The 27694-nt window shown below is 38.6% G+C and overlaps 1 protein-coding gene across 2 annotated transcripts; it reads left to right on the forward strand.

Moving 5' to 3' along the window:
• On the forward strand, positions 1-27694 carry LOC114069743 (ubiquitin carboxyl-terminal hydrolase 46). 2 transcript variants are annotated; one of them, XM_027906754.1, is made up of 10 exons: positions 1-486; positions 1417-1538; positions 14198-14278; positions 15085-15298; positions 17474-17703; positions 21185-21261; positions 25020-25103; positions 25394-25591; positions 26413-26491; positions 27447-27694. In XM_027906754.1, exons 2-10 carry the CDS (start codon positions 1458-1460, stop codon positions 27546-27548), a joined length of 1146 nt encoding a protein of 381 aa, XP_027762555.1. In that variant the 5' UTR covers positions 1-486; positions 1417-1457; the 3' UTR covers positions 27549-27694. The 2 variants fall into 2 exon arrangements, with proteins under 2 accessions (XP_027762555.1, XP_027762556.1); XM_027906755.1 differs by lacking the exon at positions 1417-1538 and having other exon boundaries at positions 2-486.

The raw sequence follows: 27694 nt of genomic DNA on the forward strand, positions 1-27694 counted from the left end.
TCAGAGCGGGTCAGCGGGCGCGGCGCTGCAATGGAGCGGCGAGCGGCAGCCGCCAGGAGGGGAGGAAGAGGAGGAGGAAGGGAGAGATTAGCGCGGTGCCGGCTGGCGCAGAGGCGCGGCTGAGCGCACCAGCGGGAGCCCGGGGCCCTGCGGACCGTGCGAGAGGCAGAGGCGGAAGGAGTGGAGATGCGGCCGCTCTCCCCGCGTAGCTGAAACTCTCGGTGACCCGCCCGGGGGAGGGAGGCCGGGAAGGTCCGTCCTTCTCACTGCTCTGCAGGCGCAAAGGGTGCCTGTGCAGTCCCCTCCTCTTGGTTTTATCCAGCCCCGGAGCTGAAGCCGCCGCCGCCGCCGCCGCCGCCCCCTATCCCTTCCTGCGCTCTTCCCACCATGAGCGGGGCTGTTTTCACCTTATAAAGATGGCGGTGTGGGATCGCTGCAATCTTTAGACTAATGACTGTCAGAAACATCGCCTCCATCTGTAATATGGTGAGTGCTGGCGGGGACGGGGCGGCACGGCAGCCCCTCGGGGACTGGCCGGGGGGGCTTCCCCAGGGGCGCAGCCAAACGGAGTGACCCCGTCCCTTGCCCCCGCGGCGGGGGAGCCGGGAAGGCTGTGCCGGGACGTGCCTGGGGTGGAGCTGGCCGATGGAGAATGACGATGTCCAAAGGACTTTTCCCGGGCGTGGGCCGGGGAGGGACGGAGATGCAGAGCCGGTACGGGGTCCCCCGGAGCGAGACGCGCTGCAGACGGAGTCGTGGTCCGCCCTCCTTCCTCCTGTTCTTCCTCCTGCCTTTCCTCCTGCCTTAATAATCCTGCGAAAGGACCAAAGTTGGGTTCTGAATCCACATTAAGTCTGTGACCACGTTTAACCCTCTCAGGCAGGTATCCTGTGGTCTCATGGGGTCAAGAGCTTCCCAGATTATACAGAAAACCCCTTTGGATCCAAATGCTCTGTATCTGTTCTGGGAAGTCAGTTTAGGAGCGGACAGGGTTTAACTTTTACTGCATGCCACTCAAAGAGGACTGCTGTTTGTTAAGCACTCTTCAATCACTTAGCTTTCTCTAAACCAGAATAGGCAATTAGGAAAGAATAAGGAAACATTAATATTTTTGTTTGTGATGTTCAAGCTTTGGTACTTTCCATCCCTTGAAAGGATGCTTTCTGCACTGTGCTTGAGTTTCATTTTAATCCTAACAAACTAAGAGCATGTGATTGGGTTTAGGTTTTTGAAAATTCTTGGTGGGAAGAGGGAAAGCTCAAACTTTGTTAAAGGTGTTATTAATACAGTGAGGCAGTTGCAAACTTGCCAAAGAAATGGTTTTGTGGAAGCACCTCAATATAAACAGAAGAGAAGCCTATTTCTTTACATTTTTTTTTGTTTGTTTTAGTCTGTATTTCCCCCCCTTATTTCCAGGTTCTTCAAGAGCAGCTACACGCAATTGCCAACTTCCCTCCATGTGGTGCCCCAGCATGCCTTGTGCTGGTGATGCCACACATAGCATTCATCTGCCCTGGAGAATGGAGCCTACCTCTAGGGTAAGGCAACAGGCACAGTCCCAGAGGCCTGGCTCCTGTGGGGTCAAGCAGCAGTGGTCTGGGGGAGGGAGTGCAGATTGCAAGCCTACTCCCCCTTTCAATTGTCCACAATTCCACTTAAATAGGCTTGCTCTTTCATTTCTAACCAGGTGCCTGGGACATCCCATGCATAGTTTTGACTTAAGCCTCAGTCCCTCCTTTGAAATGCCTACTCTGAAATACAGACAGGAAAAGTTGGTTCTGGGGTTAAAAAAAATAAAATTCATACAACATCCAGATTTGTGGTAAAATAATCTGGGTTCTCATCTTTCTTCACCAACAGTAAGTAGTTTTTTGAACTTTTTATTGTTCTTAATGATTTCCAGTCCAGTGGGCCAGGACACTGAAAAGAGAGGTTTAGGATACAGTACAGGACTGAGGAGAAAACCTGGACACACCTTTCTTCTGAGGCAGGCTCCAGTTTTTACTGCTGATTAATGGTGAATGTGATGCCCCACAAACTATATAAAAGAGCACCGCATGAAGGGGAGCTGGAGACTCATAGGTGGTTGTAAGACATTAGCATTGGCATAAAGTACTAGGAACTCCATGGTTTTCTTCATGTGCTTCAGAGAGGTGCACTTGCATGCAGTATGCCTCTCTCAAACACTGAAGAGATTCATAACGAAACTGATGAGGTTGTTCTAACGGTGTGCTGCTCAGCTGTCACTGACAGTATATCTTGCAAAAGTAGCATCTGAGAAATGGATGAGACTGAAGGGAAGAATAAGAGCCTCAGGCAGAAAAGGCATACAAGGACTCATACTTCAAGGCAATTCTAGCTTGTGGTCCTGTGACAGAAGGTGAAGTCTAATGATAATGATGTTTTTAGGCTACATATTCCTTGGGGTCTGTGTACTTAGCTTTTAAAGATGCTATGTTGTGTTGGTCACATTTGGTCTTTTCTGGGTAACCCACAGGGACTGGAAGTTGTTTTAGGCAAAAAGTGGAGATATTTGGACAGCTACAGGAATTTGGGGCTGTAAGAGAAATAGAAATTTTTGGAAGTATTGACAACACTGCATTATGACTTGTCCAAAAATGTGTCCACTTAGATCAGGTGGTGGACTTGAACTCAGTGGTCTGTAGGAGGAGCTACAGCCACCTTCCAGAATGCTAGAGGTATAAAAGGAAACCTTTTGCCTGTATAAAACCAGAATATTTGCAGTGCTAGTTTGATTCAGAGCATCTCTAGAAATCTACCATACAAAGATCTTAATACCCAGACCTTGTTCCTGCACTATAATAAAAGAAAAATAAAAAAGAAAGGATGATGCCTAGTTGATTTTCTGATGGGGTTAGGGAAAGTAAGGAAAGAGAGACAGAAGGAACAATTGGTCCTGAAATACCTGTCCCTCTCTGAAAGCAACATAGATTGTTTTCAATGGTAGTCCTTTATTGACAGTTTCTTGGGTGTTTATTCAAGTGCTTTTGTGTCCTGAAGGAAAAAATAGCTGAATTTGGGGTGAATTAATTCCTAATTTAGCTCAAGAGAACCTGTCTAGTCAGCATTTTCAGATACACATTTGCTGTTTAATTGACTGCCTGATGTTTGGTATCTTGGGTTGCAATTTTGATCTCCTGAGGATGGTAGAGATGGTTAGTCTTTTCATGAAGGATCAAAACAGGCGTAGCAAAGCAAGAAAGCCAAGGACAGTATTTAACTTCTTTGCAAAAGAGATTTAGTACTATATATTCACTGGATAAGCTCTCACATACTGAGACAGACACAGAAGGAATTAACCAGTAAGAAAAAATATTAGGGACAAATTTCCACTTAGTGCATTTACTTGTAGTAAATATTTAAGTGCACAACTTTCTAGAATTAAACAAAATTCCTCTACCGTCTGTTATGAGTTTTATTCCCTGAATTTTAATAATAACAGTAGTACTAGTTATTATGCATTGATTTGCCTAATGAGACCTAAGAGCTAAAACTTGTTCTGCTGGGGTGGAAGGGATGAAGGCAACTGAGCCTCAAGAAATCAGTGGGAGTCCATGTGGGCATGATGGCTGTGCTCACTGAAAAGGGAGGTCTAGTCCCTAAGATGTTCATCTTACCTGCCTTTCAAACAGTATAAAAGCTCATTCACTCTTCACACCATGCTCACCAGAGGGATGTATACAATAGGTAATTGTCACGTTTTATGTAGGATAGGTACAGTAGATGGGAAGAAGCATAAGATACACTGAAGAAACCCTCTCTGAGGGAACACTAATGGCCAGTGCCATGTAACACTTCGAGACACCAAATAGGGATGTGATTTAGCCCCTACAGTGCTGTGATCCTCTTTGGTTATTGTTTCTGTGATATAAGCAGATGACTCCAGTATAAAATGCTGGTTCAAAGGTGGATAGGCATGCTCACATTTTAAGGCTGTTGCTTACTGAAATACTCTGCAGTATGTTTCTCTGTTGCTGAGCTTTAGGTACAGCCTCAAGTTCTGAGTCAAGCTCATGCTGCAGCTGGGGCCTAGGGATCTTAATGTTACATGCAGTAAAGGACTTTAATCATTTCAGAAAGTATTGACATTTATTTTTACAGATCTGACTAACAAGTTCTGTGAACCATATTTTTCTCTTAGAATTCTGTTGAGAACAGGTATTAATCCACCCTTTCACAACTTTGTAAAAGTATTTCAAATAATCCAATCTGCACTTCAAACTGTTCTGTCAGTTTAATAAATGGGTTATTCTGAACACATTGTGATGGCTTTTGATACAAGGTATGATCTGAGAAGTCCAGGAGTTCCTGCATTCTGTAAACAAATAAGAATAAATATTGGATTTGTTTGTTTGTTTTTAATAGCATAGTTTTAGAGACTCATTACAGGGTTTGTTTAAATATAGAGCACTGGCAGAATGAAGACTCAGAGCTACAAATATGGATTTAAAAATGCTTGATATAAAAAAATTTACAATTTTAATGCTGTGAAAATAGTAACATTCTGCTTCATACAATAAGAATGTTATTGGATTATAGAATTGACCACTATGACTTTCAACTGGATTTATTCAGTTGAACAATCTGCAGTGTGTATTTCTTCATGATTTTTACATCTTCTCATAAAAAGAGATAAAAGCAAAATAATACATGCCAGGACAGTAAAACAGCTATCTGTTGGCATATTTAGATTGGTAAAGGAAAACAAATCTGTTAAATCTTTAAAAAAATTACTTACAAACAGTTCAGGCAAAGCAATGTTTGGAGCACAGTCTCAAGGGTACACAGTTTCCGTATGGCATATATATAAAATATAGAAAAAATATGAAAAGTACAGAGAATATGAAGTCTAATTATTGTAATACCTTTCTGAAGTAATGAGAAACTAGGGAGTATGGCTGACAAACAGGTACTGGATTGACAAGCAGAAAGTGTGCATTCCATCAAAAGATAAACAGATGTCCACAAAAGATGTTTTTTCACTGGATAGAGTAGGATGTGCAAAATGAGAAACATACAAATACGTAATTTTCAATGTATAACCTGGACTAATGGCTGAGGCTTGTCTCCCACAAATACCTTTGTTGTAATTAAAGTGGTTATTAAGCACTTACTAGCTATTTATAAGATAAGCACAAAAGGGCAGTTCATTTATACAATGTGTGGTTTACAACGTGTTTCTTTTAGATGCATGTAGTCTTTGGCTTCATGTTGCTGAATGAAGAGTAAACCAGAGGTTATGCTAAATACCTAAACAAAGGAACCTCTTAATTACAGCTCAGTAAGGCTAAGTGAGTCTGAATTGTGGAAGAGGTGAGATTAAAAGCAGACTCTGGACCCTGATTAACTCTGTGTGGTGGGCAAATGCTGTGCAGGAGGTGAGGTTCTGATGGATGTGAAGAGTCACGGTCTGCAGTGTGTCTCAGTTGAGACAATTTGGAAGGGCAGAGAACTCATATAGAAAGAAGTAGAATTCAATATCTCTCCCTTGAATTCAATACCCCTGTTTTCTCCAATATGTAGAGACCAAATATGCCCAGATGTAAGTGAAATAAATAACTCTTTACCAAGAAGAATGCTGATAACGATACTGATAAAACTGTGTTAAACCAAATGGTGTGGAGAAACTTTCCAAGTTCTGCCCACTGAACCAAATCAAAATGGTAGCTGGCCTCCCCCACCCAGAGAAAACACCTGGACACAGAACAGAGACAAGATGGTTGCCCTTCCAAGTAATTTTCCTCCACCACAGCCAGAAAATTTGGCAAGAATAGCTGGAGGGCCAGTGCCGGCAGGAAATGGCAGATAGCTGGGATTCGATACTGGCAGATGTGTGTGTGGCCCTGGAATGGGGCTGCAGTGCTGGTACAGGCAGTTGGAGCAGGACTGCTGACCCCCAGGTGATTGGAAGGATCCACAAGACACCTACTGGATCCAGTGATAAGACTTGGTTGTTGCAATTTCAGTGTTCATTGGTCAAAGTGGTGGCTGCAGTTCAGAGATCAGTCAAGGTGGTGGTGAAAGCCCCGGCTGATGAAGAAAGCCCTGAAACCCAGAGTTATATGTGCTCAGGAACACAGAGCATGGGAATGCCTCTGGTACCTCCCTGGCACAGGGAGTTTTATGCTGGATGATGTAATACTGGAAGTAACGGGATACTTCGTGAGCCTTCTAAGATATTGCAGCTGAGTCCATTATGACCATTTTGCTCATGAACAAGAGAGGAAAATCTTCAGGCTAGGTGTGAATCTTCCAGGGAGTTACCACAGCTCAGTCATCTGTGTAAGAAAAAAGAAACACTACCCCACCTCACAGGGTCTGCCTCTTTCCTTACCTCACCTTCTTCAACACCCAGCTTATACCCTGAGGTTTCAGATGTGCACACCTTCAGCCCCTGGTCTGAGTGGCCGACCTGCACATTGTTACCAAAGCACGCTGTGGACTAAGTCATGAGCACCAATAGTCCAATCTCTTGGGCAGTCACTGCAGGTGGCCATGTGTTTGAGTCGTTAATCACTAGCAGTTCAGTCCCTTTAGAGAAGACAAACCACCAAAGAGCCAAAAAAGCATATCTCGAGAAAAAAAGAAAAGGTGGATAGTAGAATTTTTGTGTGACCCAGGACAGTAAGTCATGGTCAATCAGAGAAGCAGTCAGGAAAGTCTCTTCTGCTGATCTTCATTTAGCCTCAGAAAATGTCCTTGGCTAACTTTTTGGTAGATATATTTACATGCATTTATGTACATTATGTACTCAACAACACAGTATATTAGTGCTCCTGGGGAAGAAATGAACTTGTATCTCCACCATCAGGCCTTCACTGTAAGCATGTTCTTGGGTTTGCTCAGCCTTTGCAGAGAAGGCTGTTGTGCTGAGAGTTTATAACCAGCCATTACTGGATATTGTGTGTTATAGTTATTTGATTTTTTGATTTCACAAATAATGACCTAGTAAGCAGGGCATCTAAACTGTCCTAGGACAATAAAGTCTTCAAGTGTCCATTGGAATCCCATTTGATAAAGCTGTGTTACTTCTAATGTACATCAGTCAAACTTGGAGATTTCCAGTGAAGGTGACTACATCATGTTTCCTAATGTCTTACCAGAATCTTCATTATAGTAATTTGAGCTTAGTACTTCTGATGCTGTCCACTATTGAGATCAAGAACAGACTAGCTGCCTTCTGTAACAAACTGTAGACTAATCTAGAAAACCTAGTCCATAGCTGTATATGATCCCAAAACCTTTGTCATGCCCTGCCTCAGCCTCTGTATTATGCAACTAAAACCTATTCAACCCTTTTTTATAGGTCACTTTTCTCTGGAGTTAAGTTTTTCATTTTGACTGCCTTTTTTTGGGTTCTTTCCAGTTATTTTTATCTTCCTTTAAACCAAGGCTGGATGTAAGATTCTGCCTGAAGTCTTACCAGTGACAAGTTAAACAAGAAAGTTACTTTAGAAGAACTCCCTCTCTAGACTCCCATCTAAGAACTTCATTAGGTTGTCAATATTTGTTGTTGTGGTTTTGGGGATTCTTTTAAAAAACACTACATAACTGTGGCTTATTCATCTTATACTACACACAGATTTTTTTTTTAAGCTGACTACTACCTTAGCTGTTTCGCATTCTGCACATGTACAGGTGATTCTTCTCTTCATGTGCAGAATCTTGCACTTGTCTCAGCTCTTTAGACCATTTCTCTAAAAGAAAAACATTGCTAAAAAATAATTTTGAATTCTAAACCTGTTCTGCAACATAACTGCAGCCCTCATAATTCATGTTATATGGAGATTTAATTAAGATATTCTTTCTTCTGTCTCCAGATTATCAAAAAGTATTCCAGCTGGTGCAGCTGTGATTAAGCCTAGAAGGTGCCTTGCTTTTGGAATGCTCTGAGGCACCACATATGCAGTCTAGGTGCCTCAGAAAAATGTTATTGAAGAAATTATAGCCTGTAAGCAAACCTCAGTCTCTTTCGGGCTGGTGAGGCCATCCTGGAGTTGTGTGTTCTGAAGAAGGAAATTGTCCAAAATCAGTGGCCTTGCTACTTGTTCCAGCAAAAGCCTAAGTGCTGGTAATACAAAACCAATTAAGCTGGGAATGCAGACAGACTCGTGAGAGAATAGTGAGTTTGGTAAAAGTTGTATAATCCTGGAAACTTTAATGGTCAATGTTTTTTAAAAAATTACTTATGGATTTAGATACTGAACTTATAACACTTCGCTATAACCTCAGAGTACTTAGTTGCTTTGTGCTTTGAGAAAAACAAGTTTTATAAGCTATGTGAGACTGAGTACCTTAAACACTTTGTTCAAGATTTTAAGTGGTTCAGGACTTCAGGCCTCTCAGTTTATATATGTTTCTTAGTAACCACACAGTTAAGAGCTGAATTTATTAGTGGTATATGTGACAGTTATATTTGTGATCAGAGATAGTTTAATGCATCTAGAAAAACAAAACAAAACAAAAACAAAAAACCAAACAAACAAAACCAAAACAAAACAAAAAACCAAAACCAAAACCAAACCAAAACAAACAAACACACAAACAAAAAACAACCCAGCAGGTTAGACATCTCCTTTCAAGCTCTTATAATTTGCCGAATGATAATAAAACTTTGTGGAAGAAATGCACAAAAATTATTGATTTAGATACATTTTCTTAAATCATCTTTCCTACAAAAATATATGGATTTTCAGCTACAAAGTCCTCTAAGTTTTCTCTCTTTCTTCTTCTCCCTTGTGGTAACAAAAACTCAAAATAGCTTTGCTCAAGGAACAATAAACCTTTCCTTCGCAGAACGAGGAGAGAGCTCATCTGGTTAAATTCAACCATCTTGTAGGATGTACACTTTAAAAAATACAGAAAAATTTCAGGTTTGGTATTTCATACCAGTGAGTTTGTAAGAAAGCTGGCCCAGCTATTTCCATTACTCACATATCCCTCTGAAAGTTGAGGTTGTCCCTGAGGATAGCCAAAGTCCAGCACTGGGGACAAATCATGTGTCTGTTGAAAGCAGCTGCATATATGCTGCATGCTGTGATATTGCTTGCTCTTCCCTTCCTCTTCTTTCTTTGTGTTGCTTCTAGGAGCTAATTTGGGATTTTATTTAGAGTTGTCTCCTCTCTTTTAAATTATATATCACTGATATTTGTTGGTCATGAGGTCTTTCACATCTTTCTTTATCTTCTTTTTTGCATTCCTCCCATTATGCTGTGCCTAGCAAAATCTGGAAACTCAGCCTGCCTAGTCCTGAAGCCACTACTATTTTTACTCTAATTTCTCCTCTACCAGCCCAAACATCACTGTTAGTTTGTCTTAATTCTTCGGTTTCTCCCTTCAGGAAACAACTCCATTTCTAACATTTTACTCTCACTTTCCCTGAGTACTAAAAAAAAAAAAAAAAAAAAGTAGTTCATAGCTGTATATGGTTCAAAACCCTTTGGTTTGGTCCCCATGGACCAGCCATCTTCCTTCATTGGTCTCTTCTTTATATATTTGTTTTTCTGTTTTCATGATTCAATTTTTATGTGTTTTTTCTTATATTTTTTAGATTTTCTTGTGAACAAGATATTTCCTCTTATTTCTTCTTTTGTCTCTTATTCTTTGATGTTTATTCTTACTGCATTTATGTAGTGATACCCATTTAATAGGTGGCTTATAAAAAGTCCCAATTTACTGCCTTCATTTACTTTAAATTAAACACGTGTATATTTCTAGAAAGTTAATGCAATTTTTGATAGCTCTGTCACAGTACAAAGTCTAGTCTGATTTGCTGTCTTCTGAAGACAGTATCTTTCAGCTCTATTCCATTTCTCACTTCACAGAATAATTGTATTTAGGTTACTTTGCTACATGTGATTTAATGATCTAATCTGATGCCTTTTTTCCCCCAGAACTGTTATTTTGTTTACCTGCTAAGGTGTGAAGGAACAGCAGGGTCTGCTTTTTTGTTTGTTTGTTTTTTACTTAATCTGTTTCATATGATGTAACATGCAAATTAAACTCTTAGCAACATTATCAGAAATTTCAGCTGAAAAGAAAACTGACAGTTTCATCCTTTAGAATGCCTAGAGCAAAATAACAAGAGGAAAAAATATAGGTCATATGGTGATAATATTTTCGGAGCAATGCTATGGCAGAAATCTTGGCTTTGCCTGCATTGACTCATGCTTGGCTATGTCTCCAGCTGTATGTCTTTGCCATTTTATAAGGGCTGAATACTAATTGTCTAATTAAGTGGCAAAACTTCTGAGAAATCAAGGTTTATCAGCACCACAGAATACATAGTAGGAGTTTCCACATTGACCTAGTTCTCAATCTCAAAAGGTCTGGGTACCACAGTCACCTCATTGCATTTCCTTCATTATTGTATTCTTTTAAGAAGGAGCCAGTCTCCTTTATTATAAATTTATTTAATATACTCCAAATACCACTTCACTGACTTATGCAGCCTCTCCTCATTTGAGGCTCTGTGGCCACACTGCTGCTCTTGCTGATTTTTATGGAACTACAGTAGATTCAGCCCTGGTAGGATATTTCTCGTAGCTGAAGCACTAAACCATATATAAAACCATAAAGAGTGAGTTGAATTAAAATCTCTGAGCAGGTTTTCACTGTAGAAGTGATCAAAATGACTTGCTGGGAGTGGAAACAAGTACAAGTATGCTTAAAACCATGTTAAATAGTCATGGTTTATTTTTGCTGTTGATTAACCTCAATAGACTAATATGTTTTCTATTTTTCATAGGGTTGGTTTAAACTGAATTCTGAATCATCTTTAACCCACCTGTAATAATATATTTTTTCCATTTTATACCTGGTTTGGGTATACAGTTTCTCGTATACTTTGGTTGGAAAAATTTCCTTCTTCTTCCATCATATCAACTGTTTATTGAGGGCACCTCATATGCAAAACATGTAATATATATGCAGTGGAACATGGTTTGAGTTTACTAAGTAGTATGCCTAAATGTTTTTCTCCTTTTAAGAAATTTATCCTTCTTTGTAGTATTTGTTCTCTATGCTTCTTACCTGTTTTCATAGACTTCTTTTTCTATTAATTTAACAGTATCTTTTTTGGGGGAACTTAAAATAAACCAGACTGAAATTGCCCTTGATATAAAAAGCCACAAATCCTAATTAAGTCCAAGGAAGTTATGTCATGCAAAGATTGAATTTAGCCTCTCTGTTTTATTGGGTCACCGGCACACAGTGCTTTGTTTTATATTTGCAACAGCCAAGGCCTGCTTTTGGAGAGGTAAAGCTGCATGATAAGCTGTTACTAAGCATATGTTGTTTTAACAGTGTATATTTTAAAATTTCTATGCAATGTAGAATTCATTTTTATATGAAGATCAATTAGTGCACTTCACGAATTTTTTTGGATTTAAGTGATAATTTTGTTTGGATCTTTCTCACAATATTTACAAGGAAGTTTAGATGCTAGAAAGGATTTGTCAAACCATCTGGCATTCTCTGAAGTAGGATATCCTGGCCTTGGAGGAAAAGCAAATGAGTAGTGTAAGAGTAACTAATTAGCAGAGCACTTGCATTCTACTTGTCTAACAACATATACTAACCTGTAGTTTATGAAAGAATTGGAGGTTACTTTTCAGAGGTAGTATTTTCAATGAACTGTAGAGGTTTATTTCAGTGTGGAGAATACTTCCTACAAAACTGGAAAAACACCCAGTTCATTCTTATGTTAGGGAAGTTGATTGTAATGCTAAAAGTGTAATCAAAGAAAACCTTTGCTTTGATCTGAATGCTGTACAATGAGTAGTAATATGAAGATGGTTTTCTTCAAAAGTTGCATTGATCTTCTGTAGTCATGTCTTTGTTTTATCAGACAAGGTTTTGAGAGTAAGAGTGGCTGTTTACTTCACTGTTAATAACAGGCAAATGTCTATCAGTTCTCTCTCTCCTGGGATGTCGGATGCTTTGCTGAATCTGTGCATCTTTGGCAAGGCTGATTTTCCTAACAATGAAACTGATCTTCATATGGGACTTACATAATTATCACATTGTCATCTCTATTGTAAGGTAGCAAATAATTGCTTTGTATCGATTATTCCTTTTTTCCAGGTTTCTCACAGAGGCTTAGCAGAGTCTGGTGAGAACATACAGTGTATCGCCATGAACTCTCTATATGTGGGAAAAAGGGGAAGAGTGGAAAAAGATCTGAGAAAGGGATGTGAAATACAAGATCTTAGGAATTTTCTGGAACCTGCCAGCTTAAAGGAGATGTTTTACTTTAAATTCTTGTAATTTCTCAAAGAGTGCCTGTGCTGAGTTTCACATTGCTGATTCTGTTGACTAAAATCATCTTTTAATGAGTTGCCATGAGATAATAATCTAGTATACCAAACAGAGGTAGATGCAGTAAGGAAACACAAATCAGGCCCTGGGGAGAAGATGGGTAAGGGTCATCAAAATTACTGAATCTGATTACCAGTTGCTTTGAAAATTTTAGCTGATGAAGTCTGAGCAAATGCCTACCATAACATCAGCAAGGTTTTTTGCACAGTCTCTCACAATGTCCTCATAGGCAAATTCAGGAAGTGTGGACTGGGTGAGTGGACAGTGAGGTGGATTAAGAATTGGCTGATCAGCAGATCCCAGAGAATTGTTATCAGTGACACAGGGTCTAGTTGCAGGCCTGTCACTAGTGGTGTCCCCCAGTTTTCAATACTGGCCCCAGTACTGTTTAACTTTTCCATCAGTGACTTGAATGAAGGGGTAAATGCCTTCTCAGCAAATTTTCTGATGACACAAAGCTGGAAGGAGTGGCCAGCACCCCAAAGGGCTGTGCAGCCCTTCAGAAGGACCTTGACAGGTAGGAGAAATGGGTAGAGAACTGAAATTCAGCAAAGGCAAATGCAGGGTCCTGCACCTGGGGAAGGATAACCCCAGGCACCAGTACAGGCTGGGGGCTGATCTGCTGGAAAGCAGCTCTGTGGAGAAGGACCTGGGGGTCCTGGTGGACAACAAGCTGTACATGAGCCAGCAGTGGCCCTGGTGGCCAAGGTGGCCAATGGTATCCTGGGGTGCATTAGGAAGAGCATTAACAGCAGGTCAAGAGAGGTCCTACCCTTCTACTCAGCCCTAGTGAGGCCACATCTGGAGTGTTGTGTCCGGTTCTGAGCTCCTCAGGACAAGAGAGGCATGGAGCTCCTGGAGCACATCCAGGAGGGCAACAAAGATGATAAGAGGAGAGCATCATCTCTCTTATGAGGCTGAGGGAGACCTATTCTGGAGACCACTGAGAGGGGAACTCATATATAGTATCTATATATAATATCTATATATTATATATATATATCTATAAGTATCTGAAGGGAGGATCTCAAGAGGATGGAGCCAGGCTTACAGAGTAGATAGGAGTAATGACACGTTTGGCAGCAATCTAGTTTGCTTGCTTAGTACTTTAAACTTGTTTAAAAATGTGTGTTTTAATATAGCAAAACTACAGGTAACATACAAAATTAATGGTTGTACTTCACAGATCAGTAGTTACCCAAACAACTTTGCTACTAAAGATACAGCTGAACACAACTAGCCACACTGAGGCAGTGACCAAGAGATGTAACACTGCTTGGGTTTTGTGCCCTTTGATGTTAGATAGGACAAAATGACAGGTATATTACTTGCTTTTAACATTTGTGATGTTGTTACTGTAACTGTGTACCAGCATGAAGCCCAAGTATTGTTACAGGCTGATGATGAATTAAAGAGATTCAGAGGAGTTTCAGTAATGCTTAGAAAACCTGCCTTACATCTAGGAACTGGTTAGCCAAGATAACTTTCAGGCTTGTGCTTAAGATCAGGTATCTTTATGAGGCAAGTGAGTAATGGGATTCAGATGTCCATGTACACAGTAAAATTAGGAGGGAGTTGAGTATGTGAAGAACAACTGTTATTGTGACCTATTCACTTCTAATAAGCCATTACTAGAGGGTCCATACTGGGCCAGCTCTGCTACCTAGATTTGCAAATATTTTTATTGCCTCATGAGACTGTTGTGTTTGCCTATTGGTAAGACAGAGTTAGCTTAATCGTAGCTGAAAGAAAAAATTATTTTCTGTCTTGATACTGTCCATAATTATATTTTATAATTTTACTATTCTAAATAATTTTTTTAAAAATTATTTTTAATTGTTTTTTATTATTTGTATAGGGCACCAATGCCTCTGCTCTGGAAAAAGACATTGGCCCAGAGCAGTTTCCAATCAATGAACACTACTTCGGATTGGTTAATGTAAGTACCATTTTCAGTAGGTAAACCATATACAGAACTATGGCTCTGATGTTACCTGAACTTTGCTTTGTTTCTTGGTTTGATTTGGTTTGGTTTTCTCTCTCCCTGACTCTTATAAATCTTATTCTAAGGTGGGATTGTCTTTTATTTAAAAAAAAAAAAAAGTTCCTCAGGTTCCAATTTTAGAATAAGTAGGTTGCAGAACTGTATCAGATGTTTGAAGACAGATTCATACACCCTCAGAGAGAACAGTTTACTGTTCTATGAATGTTTCCAGGGATTAGAACTTATGCTTTAATAAAGTTAAAAGTTTATTTTAGCTGTGAAATGGCAGGGAGGAAGTGATGGAAGTATGTATAAGCTTAGGTACAGCATTCTGCATTGGAGACTCTTAGGAGGAGCTTTTTTATGTGACTAAGGAGAGAACAAGTGAGAAGGGTGTTTAATCACTTGTTTATTCCCATATAAATAATACAGATATAGTAATTCTTTCCATTGAAAACATTAGTCATGCTACTACTGAGAAGTAAGATAGAGCCTAGGAAGAGTATATTAATGCATTGAAACAAACTTAATGAAATCCATTACAATAAATATATCTCTTGCAAGTGGAAACCTTTACTTTGTATCCTAGTTAATTTAGAACACCATAGTTTTTTCTGTGAAGTGTTAGGGATGGGTGTGGAAATATATTTCTGCAGCAGCTGCATGGAAAAATGACTGGTTTGTGACACAGAAGTTGAAAGAAGCAATTAATTTTATTGTGACACAGAGGAATTAAGTTTGTTTTTATTTTTATTTGGCAGTTTGGGAACACCTGCTACTGTAACTCTGTGCTGCAGGCATTGTATTTTTGCCGGCCATTTCGGGAAAATGTGTTATCATACAAGGCCCAACAGAAAAAGAAGGAAAATCTCTTGACTTGCCTGGCCGATCTTTTCCACAGTATTGCTACTCAGAAGAAAAAAGTTGGAGTTATTCCACCAAAGAAGTTCATATCAAGGTTACGAAAAGAGAACGGTAAGTGTAAAAACTGGAATCCTCTAAGGCATTCAGGCATTGATCAGAAAAGTATAAATAAATATTGGACAATGGGATCATAACAATCAGATGTAGAGGTTAGATTTGTAAATTGCTTGTGGGGTTTTGATATTAATATTTTAGTATCTGTGTACATGATATTATGCTTGAAATAACCATACTAAGTTTCATATGTTCCCAGAGGTGTATGAATTAATGTTTTCACAGCATGGTGGGACAGACTGTACTGTACAGTGAGCTGTGATTGGGAACAGGGTGACACTCTGCTGTAATCTTTAAATTCCTCTTTTAGTGGCAGATAGAAATGTTGAGGGCAGTGGGCAGTATAGAAACTGTGTGACCTAGGAGTGCTACAAGCACCACTACTCCACAACTCTCTGGAGGATAAATAACTGGATGTGTGTGTGGGTGTTCCGTCAACTGCACATTAGCTGCTGCTCTTGTTCTCAGGAGTGGTGGACACAGTCTCTGTGAAGCATCAGACACCTTTTGAGCATCAGGCTGGCAACAGCATATGCCTAATCTTGTAGTAGTTCTTTCTACGGGACATGAGGAACATCTTGAGATAGAGAAGCTTGCCACACCACTGCATTTTGGCCTAGATTCATATCAGTGTGGGTGGTATGCTTGGAAACAGAGGAGCTTTGAATGAAGAGACTAAGTACGAGTCAAACACCTGGAAGAAATTGCTTCCTGGTGACAGCATATAAATGGGCAGACTGTTCATTTCAGAGCAGACTTTTGATATTGTGACAAAGTTAACTCTCAGTCATCTAGTGATAAATGCCCTCACACTGTTGGGGATCACTTTTAAAGACTGGATCTTATGTTTTCAGCTTTTTTAAATTAGAGTCGGATTCAGTGTGTATTAATCTGTTTATGTGTCTAGGCTAGACATTACAAAGCTGAAGGTCCTGTACAATATTTTCTGAGGAAATCCATGTGAGTTTTTTCAGGAGCAGGGGGATAAAAATACACATTTCTGTGAACACAGATTCTTTTTTTTTTTTTTCGACATGGTGTCCAAGTTAAGCCTTCACTGGAGAAATCTCCACTGGGATATTTCCTTCTCCTCCTTTGGGCACTTATTAAAGAGGACAAGTCTCTACTCATCAGACTTGTGTGTAAAAAATTAGCTTTATTAGATGGTGTTATTATTACTACTTGAGATGTGTTAACCTTGACTGACTGCCAGGTGCCCATCAAGCCTGTCTCACTCACCATCTAAGCAGGGAAGGGGGAGAAAATAAAATAAAAAGAACCCTGTAAATTGAGCTAAATTGCATGTGGAAGGAAAGTAAAACCAAAGGAGATTTATTCTCTACCTCCTGTCAGCAAATGATTCCCAGCCCCTCCCTGGGAAGCCGGGCCTAAGCATGCATAGGAGTTTCTTTGGAAGACATATTACTAAATAATGAATGCCCACCCCTGCCCCCACCTCTTTCCCATATTTCTCTTATATTTTGTTGCTCTCATGGCATAGAATATCACTTTGGCCAGTTTGGATCACCTGCCTCAGCTATGTCCCCTTCCCAGACTCTTTCCTACACCCAGCCTACCAGCCTTTGGGGAGGAGGAGAGTTGGAGAGACAGCCTTGATGCTTAGCATCAGGTAAACCACTGGTCCATTATCAAGACCTTTTTAGCCGCATGTAGGAAGCACAGCACCCCATGGGCTGAGATATGGGAAAGGTAACTCCATCCTGGCCAGACACAGTACACCAGCATGTGTCGTCATCTAATGTCTTTCGTTTTCCCAGCTAGGTGTCTTACTGTCAAAACTCTGTGATGTCCCTGAGTGTCTGAGGGACTTGGAATATATGGATGGGAGTCAGTGCTGCCTAAAGTTAGGCATCTAGTGTAAGGAATTAATTTAGGATGAGTCACCCTCTTGCTTTCTTCATTGACTGTAATGGGAGCCTACACAACCAGCTCCAACAAGTGTAACCTTCTAGACAGTTAAAGTTAGGTGAGCTGAAGCTTTCCCCCAAAGTACCTTCACTGAAGCCAGGATGATTAGCTGCAAAACTTCTCCTCTTTGGCATGATTCTATACTTTACTGAACAAGGACCAGTACATGAATTTGGAAAAAAAAAAAAATTCATGAAGAAAAGGATATATAATGCTGTGCAAATCTTGACTCTTTCTTCACAGATCTCTTTGACAACTACATGCAGCAGGATGCACATGAATTCTTAAATTACCTGCTCAACACCATTGCAGACATTTTGCAGGAGGAGAAGAAGCAGGAAAAGCAAAATGGGAAACTGAAAAATGGCAACATGAATGAAGCTGAAGAAAACAATAAACAAGAACTCACCTGGGTGCATGAGATTTTTCAGGGAACACTGACTAACGAAACTAGATGTTTGAACTGTGAAACCGTAAGCATTGGGTTAGATTGTTGTTGTTGTTGTTGTTGCCCATTAATAGATAGATACATTTTATATACATATAAATATATGAATCTTTTCAGACATCTGAGAATTGTGGATATTCCTGTAGAATTTACTTCTTGAAGTGAGTATATTCTTTTCTAAAAATTTATTTTTCTAAGCATTACTTGGCTAACATATGTCAGGTTTTGCTATCATAATACATATCTCTACAGTTAAAATTCTTGCTAGTGTGAATCAATACCCTTCCTCATTACTGTAACTTTGAGGGAAGGTATTCACATCATATTCAATGAATAAGGGAAATGTGAAGATGAATTTGTGTGAATTCAGTCTTAAAATGTGACTAGTATACAGAAAGTTCATTATTAACAAACTTGTATGTTTTCTTTTATCTCTCTAATATTTTCTAGAAGTTGATGTCAGTTTGGAATCTCTTATGTTCAAAGTATAACTAAAAATTAGTTTTAGTTAGGGGACCTGATTGCAGATCTGCTGTTGATTTCTGTGGTTTTCAGCCACATGCTCCTACAGAAAGAGAAAAGAAATATTTTTTTTAAATTGTCCCTGTGGTGTTGCTATATGAAAGGCTAACACAGACAGGAAAAAAATCTGGTTTGGAGAGAACAGCGACACTGATCTTCCAAAAAGATTAGAATTAACCTCACCTAGCCTATGCCTAGTAAAGCAAAGTTGATAGGAGTCAAGGATGAACTTGACTCAACACCTGTAGATAATGGAGATTATAAAGGAGTTTCTCTCCATCTGTCTCTAGGTTGATTCATGAAACAGAAAGTTTTTAGCAGCATCAGGTATTTTGCTGCATACAGTTCATCCCGGCTCCATGGCGTTACCAAGCTGTTGTTTGTACCAAGTGTTGGTACAGCAGTGCTGTGAACTGGGCCAGCAAACTGTTCTGGCCGAAGAATACTGTGGTTTTGTTCAGATCAGTTCTGCATCTATAGGCTTCCTCTAAAGAGAAAATAACTTTAGATTAGTTATGGTAAGATGGGAGAAGGTGCCCAGAGAAGATATCTTCAGGTGAGTTTAAGTATCTTTAGACAGCTGAAATTAGGTGAGATAAATTCTACCCAGGTCCTACCAGATGTGTAAAAGAACACATCCTGATATTTCTAATCGTAAAGAGTAGCTCTGTATTCAAAAAAAAAAAATTGACTTTTTCAGGGACTTGAGTCAGAGGAGGGGAGTGGGGAGAAGAGATACAATGATAGTCAATGTGAAAAAAGGTGTTGAAACAAGTTTGGAACAAGCTTCCATAAGTGAAAACATGAGAGATATATCAAAAATTAATTATTTAATCTATTTCAATTTTAAAAATCCAGATAATTAAAGCAAGCTAAAGTAAATGAAAGGGTAGAATTCTTTTTTAACTGACAAGCTTCTTTATATGGTGGTGGCCTAATTCTAAATCAATATCTAATGTTTACTCAGACAAACTGTAGTAAAGTGGGGTTGTGTCCTTAGGTAACAGCAAAACTGCACAATTCCCTACTTGTAATTAAAAGTGACCAAGGTTTATGGAAAATATAATGCTAGGTATTGCTGCTGCAGGAAAGCTTGTCTGTTGCTTCCTCTGAATGCAGAAATACTGTATACTACTTAGGATACTTTTCCAGTTTGTTTTTCTTGGATTATTGAAATATTTTGGAGATAGTAAGACAGATTAAAAGATGTCCCTTTGCTAAAATATTCATAAGTAGTGCATGAAGAATCCTTCAGATTCCAGCAGTTCTTATTGTCACAGTGTGGCTTGAACCTAGTTTTCCAGCTACCTTTAGTTGTAGTCTGTATTATTCTAGCTCTAAGTCACTCATCTTTCCTTTCAGTAAATATTTGATATGTTGAAATCAATAACAAAATTCCTAGCTTCTTTGATGTATTGAGATGAAACACTATACTTGCCAAAGACTTTTTCAAGTATTTAACCTCTTTCGTGATACACAGTGTATCTGACAGAACTCTCATTCCAGCTGTGTGTCTGACAGAACTCTCATTCCAGCTGCAGGGACACAATGTTCTCTGAAGCTTTGTTGCTTTATCTTTCAAATTTTAGCTGTATATTTACACTGCAGTTGACTACTGCCAATTTTGTGGCTTCCTGTTCCCTGTGGGTCAACTCATGTCTCAGCAAGGATTAGCTGTTCATTTCAATTGGATGTACAGTATGCCTTTTTATTATTATAAATTTTTTTATTTATTATTATAATAATTACATTATTATCTTCGATAATAACAAATTCATCATGCTAAAGATGTTCCTCTGGATTCAGGTCTGATATGGGCTGTATTCACCAAGCCTGTAAGATCTCTAATATAACACAAACATGAGCTGAAAGTAGCAGATCCATAGCATTGCAAAAACTTTGACATTGATGGAATTGCAAAAATCTGAGCATGAAGGACTTCTGCCAGAATGATGAATTCAACCCCTCATGGAAGTTCTTGATTTGAACTTCATTATGGCACCATCTGACTTAGTTATCCGAAGGAAATGCAGCCATAGGAGGCAAAATATGAAGTGTTCATGCAACATTTTATAAACAAAGTTGATTGTTGTGAATATGACTGAATTCATGTGCAGTAACTCTGCAGCCTTTTGACTCAGTTAAGTATTACAAGGATTATCCATTTGCGTGATGGTTTTTGTTAAAGTTACTTCACCTTCAAGATTAAACACTCTTAGTAAAAAATAATTTCAAGGCAAAAATCAAGATCTGTCATTCTGAAAATACCTGGGCTTATTTTTTTAAAATAAAACCTCATTTTACTTTTTCTTCTCTTGTTCTGTCTTAAAAAAAGAGATTAGTAATATCAAAATGATTTTGCAAAATATTATCACTTCATCATTTTTACATTTGATCTTTAATAATTTTTAATCAAAAGTATTGTCCAGAAACAGTTTTCAGTGGGGAAATGCAGCTGTGTCAACCAGAAATATAAACCCAGCCTTCTGAATGCTCATCAGAGAGAAAAAAATGACACAGATACATACGGCATTTCTTGACAGATGCATATTGGGAAAATATAGGAATAAACTGTGATTATGTAGTGTAATATAATATACAAAGGGTAAACAAAATTCCAGTAAAATGAGAAAGTAGAGTGCATTACGTAACTAGCAAACATAATGTAATGCACCAATCACAGCTAATACAGGGGATGATGGGCCAGCATCATTTAGTGAACAATAGGCTGTCATCACTGGTCCGTGGTCGATGGGACTGGATAAGTGGAACAGACAGAAGGTAAATTATATGAAAGCAGGACTGGTAGAATTACTAATAAATATAGTCATAATGAACTAGAAAAAAAATAAAAGCATTGAAATGAATAATTTTAGTGTAGTTTATTTTTTTAGAAATTGCTCTGTCCTTTAGCATTTTCTAAAGATATAAACAGCATTTAGATATATGGCATCTCTATTTTACATGTATATTTTTTGCAACAGGTTAGTAGCAAAGATGAAGATTTTCTTGACCTTTCTGTTGATGTGGAGCAGAACACATCGATTACACACTGTCTAAGGTAAATGAATGGACCTTTTTGGCAGATAATTCTGTCTAGCTGCTAAAATTTCCAGGTATAATTGGTAGAGAAAATTAGAGTAACATTTGGGTTGGAACTTTTCTTAAGCAGAAGAAAAATACATTTAACTGGATGTTTCCTCTAATGACAAAATATACATTAATGTGCTTTGTTTTACTCACTTTCACTTTCAATGTGTGTTTGAAATAGAAAAAAAAAATCATCTCTTGGGAAAAATAGTTGATTGCCTTGTCATCTAGAAGAATTGCCACAGAAAAATAATTGTCTAGAAAGAGTTTTAAGTGTGCTTGTTTTTAAGCTTCTACTCAAGTGTTTTGTTGATTAGAATTTGTGTGTATGTTAAAAGTTAAGTGTGTGCTTTGCAGAATGAGCGCTAGGGTACCTAGAGGGCAAAAGATTTCAAAACTCTAATTTTCTATTAAAAATTTCTTATTCTTTGTCTTATTTTAAAATTATGTGGAGAAATATTTTATTCTAAACTTTCAGTTCTGCTCCTAGTACACTCTTAACTGCTAAAAAGTACTTTAGAATCAAAATAATTTTCAGACATGCACGGTTGACTATTCTGAGAGATTTAAAATATCCAGAATTTTGACACTGATAGAATAAACCATCACCTATATTTAAGACAATATGTTGCTACTCTAAGGTAATGATTATCAATTGATCAAACTCTTTAAAACTCCAAAATAGCTACCAAGGTTGAAATTCCATTTATCAGTTATTCTGGAACGCCTAGGAAGAATTGCCAGGCATTTCATCCCAAGCTGAGAGTTACAGAAAGAGAAATCATGTGAGATACTAACCATTTCCTGAGTCAGAGAGCAGTGATTTCTCTGTGGATATCGCAACTGTACTAAGTAACATCTGTTACATTTTAAAGTGCAAAGTCCTGTAAGTCTTTACCTTCTCAGTTTCTGTTTGGTCTCTTGTTCTGTCTCTTGTAGGATACTGTAGCAGATCATAGCCCTCAAGTAGGCCAAAGTGCACTAACTAGCCACATTGTAAAAAGTGAGAGAAAGTGAGTGGCTTTGGAAAGCAGTGCGTTATTTTCTCTTTCTATTCTCCTGTAGTCTCTTTGTCTGTTCAAAGTCACCAAAAGTTGAATTAGTATTGTACTAGAGGCTTTTGGTTGAACACTTTGGTTCCTCACTGTAGTCACTACTTTGAATTTGTCAGCATTACTTACCTTTCCCTATGGTGTTTCAAGTCAATTTGAAATTAAACTGATGCAAGGAGGCTGAAGTGTGCATCATCTGAAGTCCTTTCTAACCTGAGTTATTTGGTTCTGTATTATACAGTTACTGAAGACTGAGCTCTGAGTTTTTCTTACAGTTGAGTCTGGTGAACTTATTAGAAACTGCTGCTGTACATAAGTTACCATCTGTCCTTCAGCTTTCTCCATTTTTTTTATTTTATTTCATGGCTGTTAAGCTTCTTGGAAATGTTTTGTTTGGAAAGACCAATTTGTGCAAAGGCAGAGGACTTCAGAAAAGTACCAACAGCATTTCTACTACTGAACAGACAGTGGTTGTAGCTTAAGATGCAGAAGAACTGCATCTGCTTTATCACAACACACAGGTGAAGGGTGGAGTTGAAAGTGACCCCAAGAGGTTAGCTCCTATCTCCACATCAGACCTGTTCTTACTCTTGTTAGTAGTAGTAACTTGATTGCCTACCCTAGTCCTTCCTGACTTTGCTACTAAGAAGTTTTTTCTGCTGTGTGAAAAGAATCTTCCTTGTTTTAGTTCAGGCTTATTTTCACTTATCCTCTGTACTCTGGAAATAAACCAGGAGTCCCCTTCCCCTTAGCAGTAGCCTTTTACATGCAGGAAGAATGCAAGTACTTTCTTTTCAATTTAAACTAAGGTCATTTAACTTTTCCGTCTCAGGTTATCTTCTCTACATCTCTGGTCATGTTCATTACTCTTTGGCATTCTTTCCAATTGAACCTCTCTCTTGAACTACATCTTTCTCAAAGTGCAGCTGCGTAAAACTAGGCATAATATTCCAGCAGAGATCTGTGCAATCCTGAGAAGAATGGATGCCCTAAAAGTTTATTTATGCATCCAAGTGTAGTATCTGCCTTTATTCCAACAGCATGACATGCATTTTGAAGTTTATGCATTGTTCTTTTTGGAAATAAGGGAAAGCAAAATCTTGTTTCTTGTTTTCTTCTGGCAGGAGATACGAGCTTCTATTTACAGACTGAACAGAAGGAGAGTCATCACCTATGATCTATGCTGCTATTACATTAGCAGCATTCCTACTTCTCCTTTAAAAACGTGCAGTTACAATATGGATTTTCCTCTCATTGCTGTCTCATACTATGCATTATTAAGCAAAATATAAGTGCTTTTGTGGTTTCTTTCAGTAGGAACATCCAAGTTATTACACTTTTTGGAAACTTTGCTGCTTCCTGTTTTTTTTTTTTTTTAACAACTGCTTTACTGTGTTAACAACAGCTTGAAGTGCTACTGCACTGAAAAGATAAAATATAGAAAAACTGTTCAAGGTAACATTTAAGTAGAATGAATTTCTTTGCCACTACAGAATGTTCTTTTATCTCTGTAGTTTTTCAAAATATGAAAGGTCTTAGTGTGCTCAAGATGTCTGAAGAATACAAGCCTCTGGTGTAGTCTAAATCCACAGGATAGACAATTGGACCTAAAGCAACAGACGTCCAATTACAAATATAGCACATATCCATTATTTTTATTTCTACTAGGAGTTGCAAAGTTTACCAGTCAATTTGATCCTGACTTTTAACTGTGCATTTATATTACACCAAGAATTCTCTCATCTCTTTAAACAGAAAATTCATATTATTTATGCATATAAACATTAGAAAGCATATATCACACTGTAGCATAGAGGCTGTAGAGGAAGGCTGCAAAGAGGCTTCCATGTACTGTGGAAGCATGGGGTCAATCCTAACCCTAGCCCCATGGTCAATGAATAAGTTAGTATATCTTGAGCAAGTGTATTTAAAAATTTCCTTCTCTTGTTAAAATAATATATAAACAGAATGCAGATTGGACTGTTAACAGAACAGGAGAGAGACATACCTTGAAACTGTGCAGGTCTAGAGAAGAGTTTGGCAAGCCTGTGGCTCTTGCACCTGTACTTTGCATGAACTCCAGTCAATGTGCTGTTGTTTTTAACTATTCAGCATCTATTAGAAGTGCCATGCTGAAAATTCACAACTGATGAAAGACCTACTGAAGTTGCAGTTGCAGAGAGCAGTAAAAGCATCTAATTCTCACCTGCATACCTCCCTTCCTCCAAGGAAAGAGTTACTGCTTATAAGTATGCCACCAGTTCTGTTCCTAGCATTAAAAAATGATTTAATATGTGCTGAATAAGTGAGTTATTAGTGCCATGATTGTGCCTCAGCTGCTTTGGTAGAATAGGGCAACAGATGAAATTAGAAGACAAGGAAAAAAAGAGCAAAATTAATGTGGTACATATTGGGTAATGTCCCTTGGCTTATCAAGTATTTGCATATTTTTCCAGCTTTCACAAACATAATTGCCAGAGCAGGCAACTTACCATTTACAGTGTTAGCTCACAGAATCATCAAGGTTAGAAGAGACCAGCAAGATCATCCAGTCCAACTGGTTGATCTAACACTAGCCCCCAAACCATATCCTCAAGTGCCACATTCCAGCTCATCAGCCCAAATGAGGCAAATGTATTCAGATCCTTTAAGAACTGATGGTTGTGTTTATTTACAGAGACTTCAGTAACACAGAGACATTATGTAGTGAACAGAAGTACTACTGTGAAACTTGCTGCAGTAAACAAGAGGCACAGAAGAGGTAAGCAAAAAGCTGGCTGTTTCACCATACCCCTCCTGGGTTCTGACAAACCTTCTCCTTGGTATTTATTTTATTTAGATAGCTAGAAGCCTTACATCCCAGCTGCATTCTCTGTGTTGGCCAGAGAACCTGCAGACAGACTTAAAGGCATGTGTCTTAGTCTAGAAGCTTCTGCTGGTTGACTATTATTACTTACAAAATGCTTTTATAATGCATTTGCTTATTAAGGAAAGAGAGAACGGCTTTGAACTGGTCAGGTGTTTACCATATGCACTTCAATGTTTTCACAGGATGAGAGTAAAAAAACTGCCAATGATTCTTGCCTTACACCTCAAGAGATTCAAGTATATGGAACAGTTGCACAGGTATACTAAGCTGTCTTATCGTGTAGTGTTTCCTCTGGAGTTACGTCTCTTCAACACATCTGGCGACGCCGTCAACCTAGATCGGATGTACGACTTGGTAGCTGTTGTTGTTCACTGTGGAAGGTAATAGACTTTCATGTTTATCACAAACTATTGCCAGACATTTGCCAAGGGCATAGGCATGCCTGACAAAATGTGGGGGGAGTGAAAGGGAGGCCTTAAACCCAGCAGCTATGCTGACTTGCATATGTCTCAGGCTGAAACTTCTAGCCACCCTCCCTCATAGTAAATCTGTACTTGTTTAAGAAATAGTATCTCAGGTCTCCACACGTCACAAGTTTGGCTTAAATTAATGAACTACCTCCTTCCTCATGCACTCAGACAGCTTGTGAGCCAGGACTCTGTGAGGGCCAGAATCTGCTAGTATGTAAGGCCCCACAATAGAACACCTTGATCTCCTGTCAAGGCAATGAAAATAATAGCTTTAATAAAGCCTCTCACATATGGGGTATTGTCAAATATGAAACAAACAGAAAAATCCTTGGGGCTCTAGAAATATGACTTGTTCTTTCTCTTCTCAAAGATTATATGTAACTAAATATTCATGACTGACACCAAACAATTGTCCCACTTATATTTAGTTCATAATGTTTTTAAAATATTTGCAATGGTGGATGCTTGCCATGAGCAACCTGTTAAGTGTTCTATAGGTTATTTTGCAAATGGTCCTGGCACAGATGAAAACAACATCTTTAGCTTTCTGTTGACGAAATTGCAACAAGACAATAAAAAGCTGAAGAGATGAAATGTCTACTGTACCACTAGGGGTGGGTTTACTATGTTTTTCACAACATTCTGCTTGCATAAAGAAATGTGACTTATCAAAATGGATTCAACGGTATTTTCTAATATTTTCTGGTTTGGGGTTTTGTTTTGCTTTCTAGTGGACCGAATCGGGGACATTATATTACTATTGTGAAAAGTCATGGATTTTGGCTCTTGTTTGATGATGACATTGTGGAGGTCAGTATGCTGAAGGTCATGAGCGCAACTTGTGTACTTATGTTTTCTTCTCTATTTGGGGTTAAAATTCTGATCCACATCTGGGTAGAGATTACTAGTCTGCAAACCCACAGTTTGGTTATAATGTGATACTTAGCTCAACTCTGCTGGGAAACAAGATTGTAAAAAGAATTATTAATCCTGTAGTTTGTGCTCTGTCAATATCAGGGGGTATAATTTTTTTTCAGAGCAACATCAAATGCTTCTAATATCAGATTTCAAGGGTTTAGTTTGGAATGTTTTCTGTATCTAATAAAATCAATTTAATTCATTAAAACCTATCACTTGGCAAAACTGGACTAGGTAAAGCTAACATTGCTGTAGAATTTTAAATTTTGAACAATAGGGAGTTTATAAGAAAGTCTGAATTCTGTAGTTGATCTAGGATTGCCTAAAAGTAAAGTAAGAGCTGTATCTGTCCCATAGCTTTACAGATTTAGTTAAGCATTCTGCAATGCAGTCTTATTCAAACCCTTCATGTCATTGTGTCACCTTGGCAAAACCAAGATCTTTAGTCTGATTTCCCAGGGGGTAAGGAAAGTAAGCACTGGGATACTGGATGGGGAATATCTTGAGGAGGTTTTCTGGATATTTCAGAAAGATGGGATCACATGGTCATGTTTATGTGTTTTTAACAGTGTTCACTACTGCATTCCAAGGAGTTTCTGCTATTGGTAAAAGACTAATTGAGTTAGGTGCAGTGAAATAAACAAGCCTATGGACTTCCATAAGTGATATCAGCAGGGCTCAGACTCTAAACGTTACCCTTTTACTGCTTAAATTGCAAACAGAATTTACGAATTGCTACCCAAAAACAAATAACTGAATTTGTGTTTTCTGTTCATGCACTCATTTAATCTGTGTTTGGTATTTCTTTTATCTAACAGCATATAAAAAAAAGTTCTTTATTTTGCAGAAAATAGATGCTCAAGCTATTGAAGAATTCTATGGTCTGACCTCTGATATATCAAAAAATTCGGAGTCTGGCTATATTTTATTCTATCAGTCAAGAGAGTGACTTGGCAAACTGTGATAATTGTGCACAAAGATGCTGCACACAAATGAAGGTGATGGCTCCCCTGAACTGACTTTTACACAGACCACATCTGGAATGGTTGAACAACGATACACTCTGTCTCCTACTAAATGGGCTATGTGATATTG

This window comes from Empidonax traillii, unplaced genomic scaffold, assembly GCF_003031625.1.
Source record: "Empidonax traillii isolate 1590-97213 ecotype Southwest subspecies unplaced genomic scaffold, ASM303162v1 scaffold1352:size124289, whole genome shotgun sequence".
Classification (NCBI taxonomy): Eukaryota; Metazoa; Chordata; class Aves; order Passeriformes; family Tyrannidae; genus Empidonax; species Empidonax traillii.

Coding starts and splice junctions, on each gene's coding strand:
- LOC114069743 (XM_027906754.1), top strand. CDS start 1,458: ATGTGGTGCCCCAGCATGCCTTGTGCTGGTGATGCCACACATAGCATT. Junction 14,279..15,084: donor ACTACTTCGGATTGGTTAAT/GTAAGTACCATT, acceptor TTTATTTGGCAG/TTTGGGAACACCTGCTACTG. Junction 26,492..27,446: donor TTGATGATGACATTGTGGAG/GTCAGTATGCTG, acceptor TTTATTTTGCAG/AAAATAGATGCTCAAGCTAT.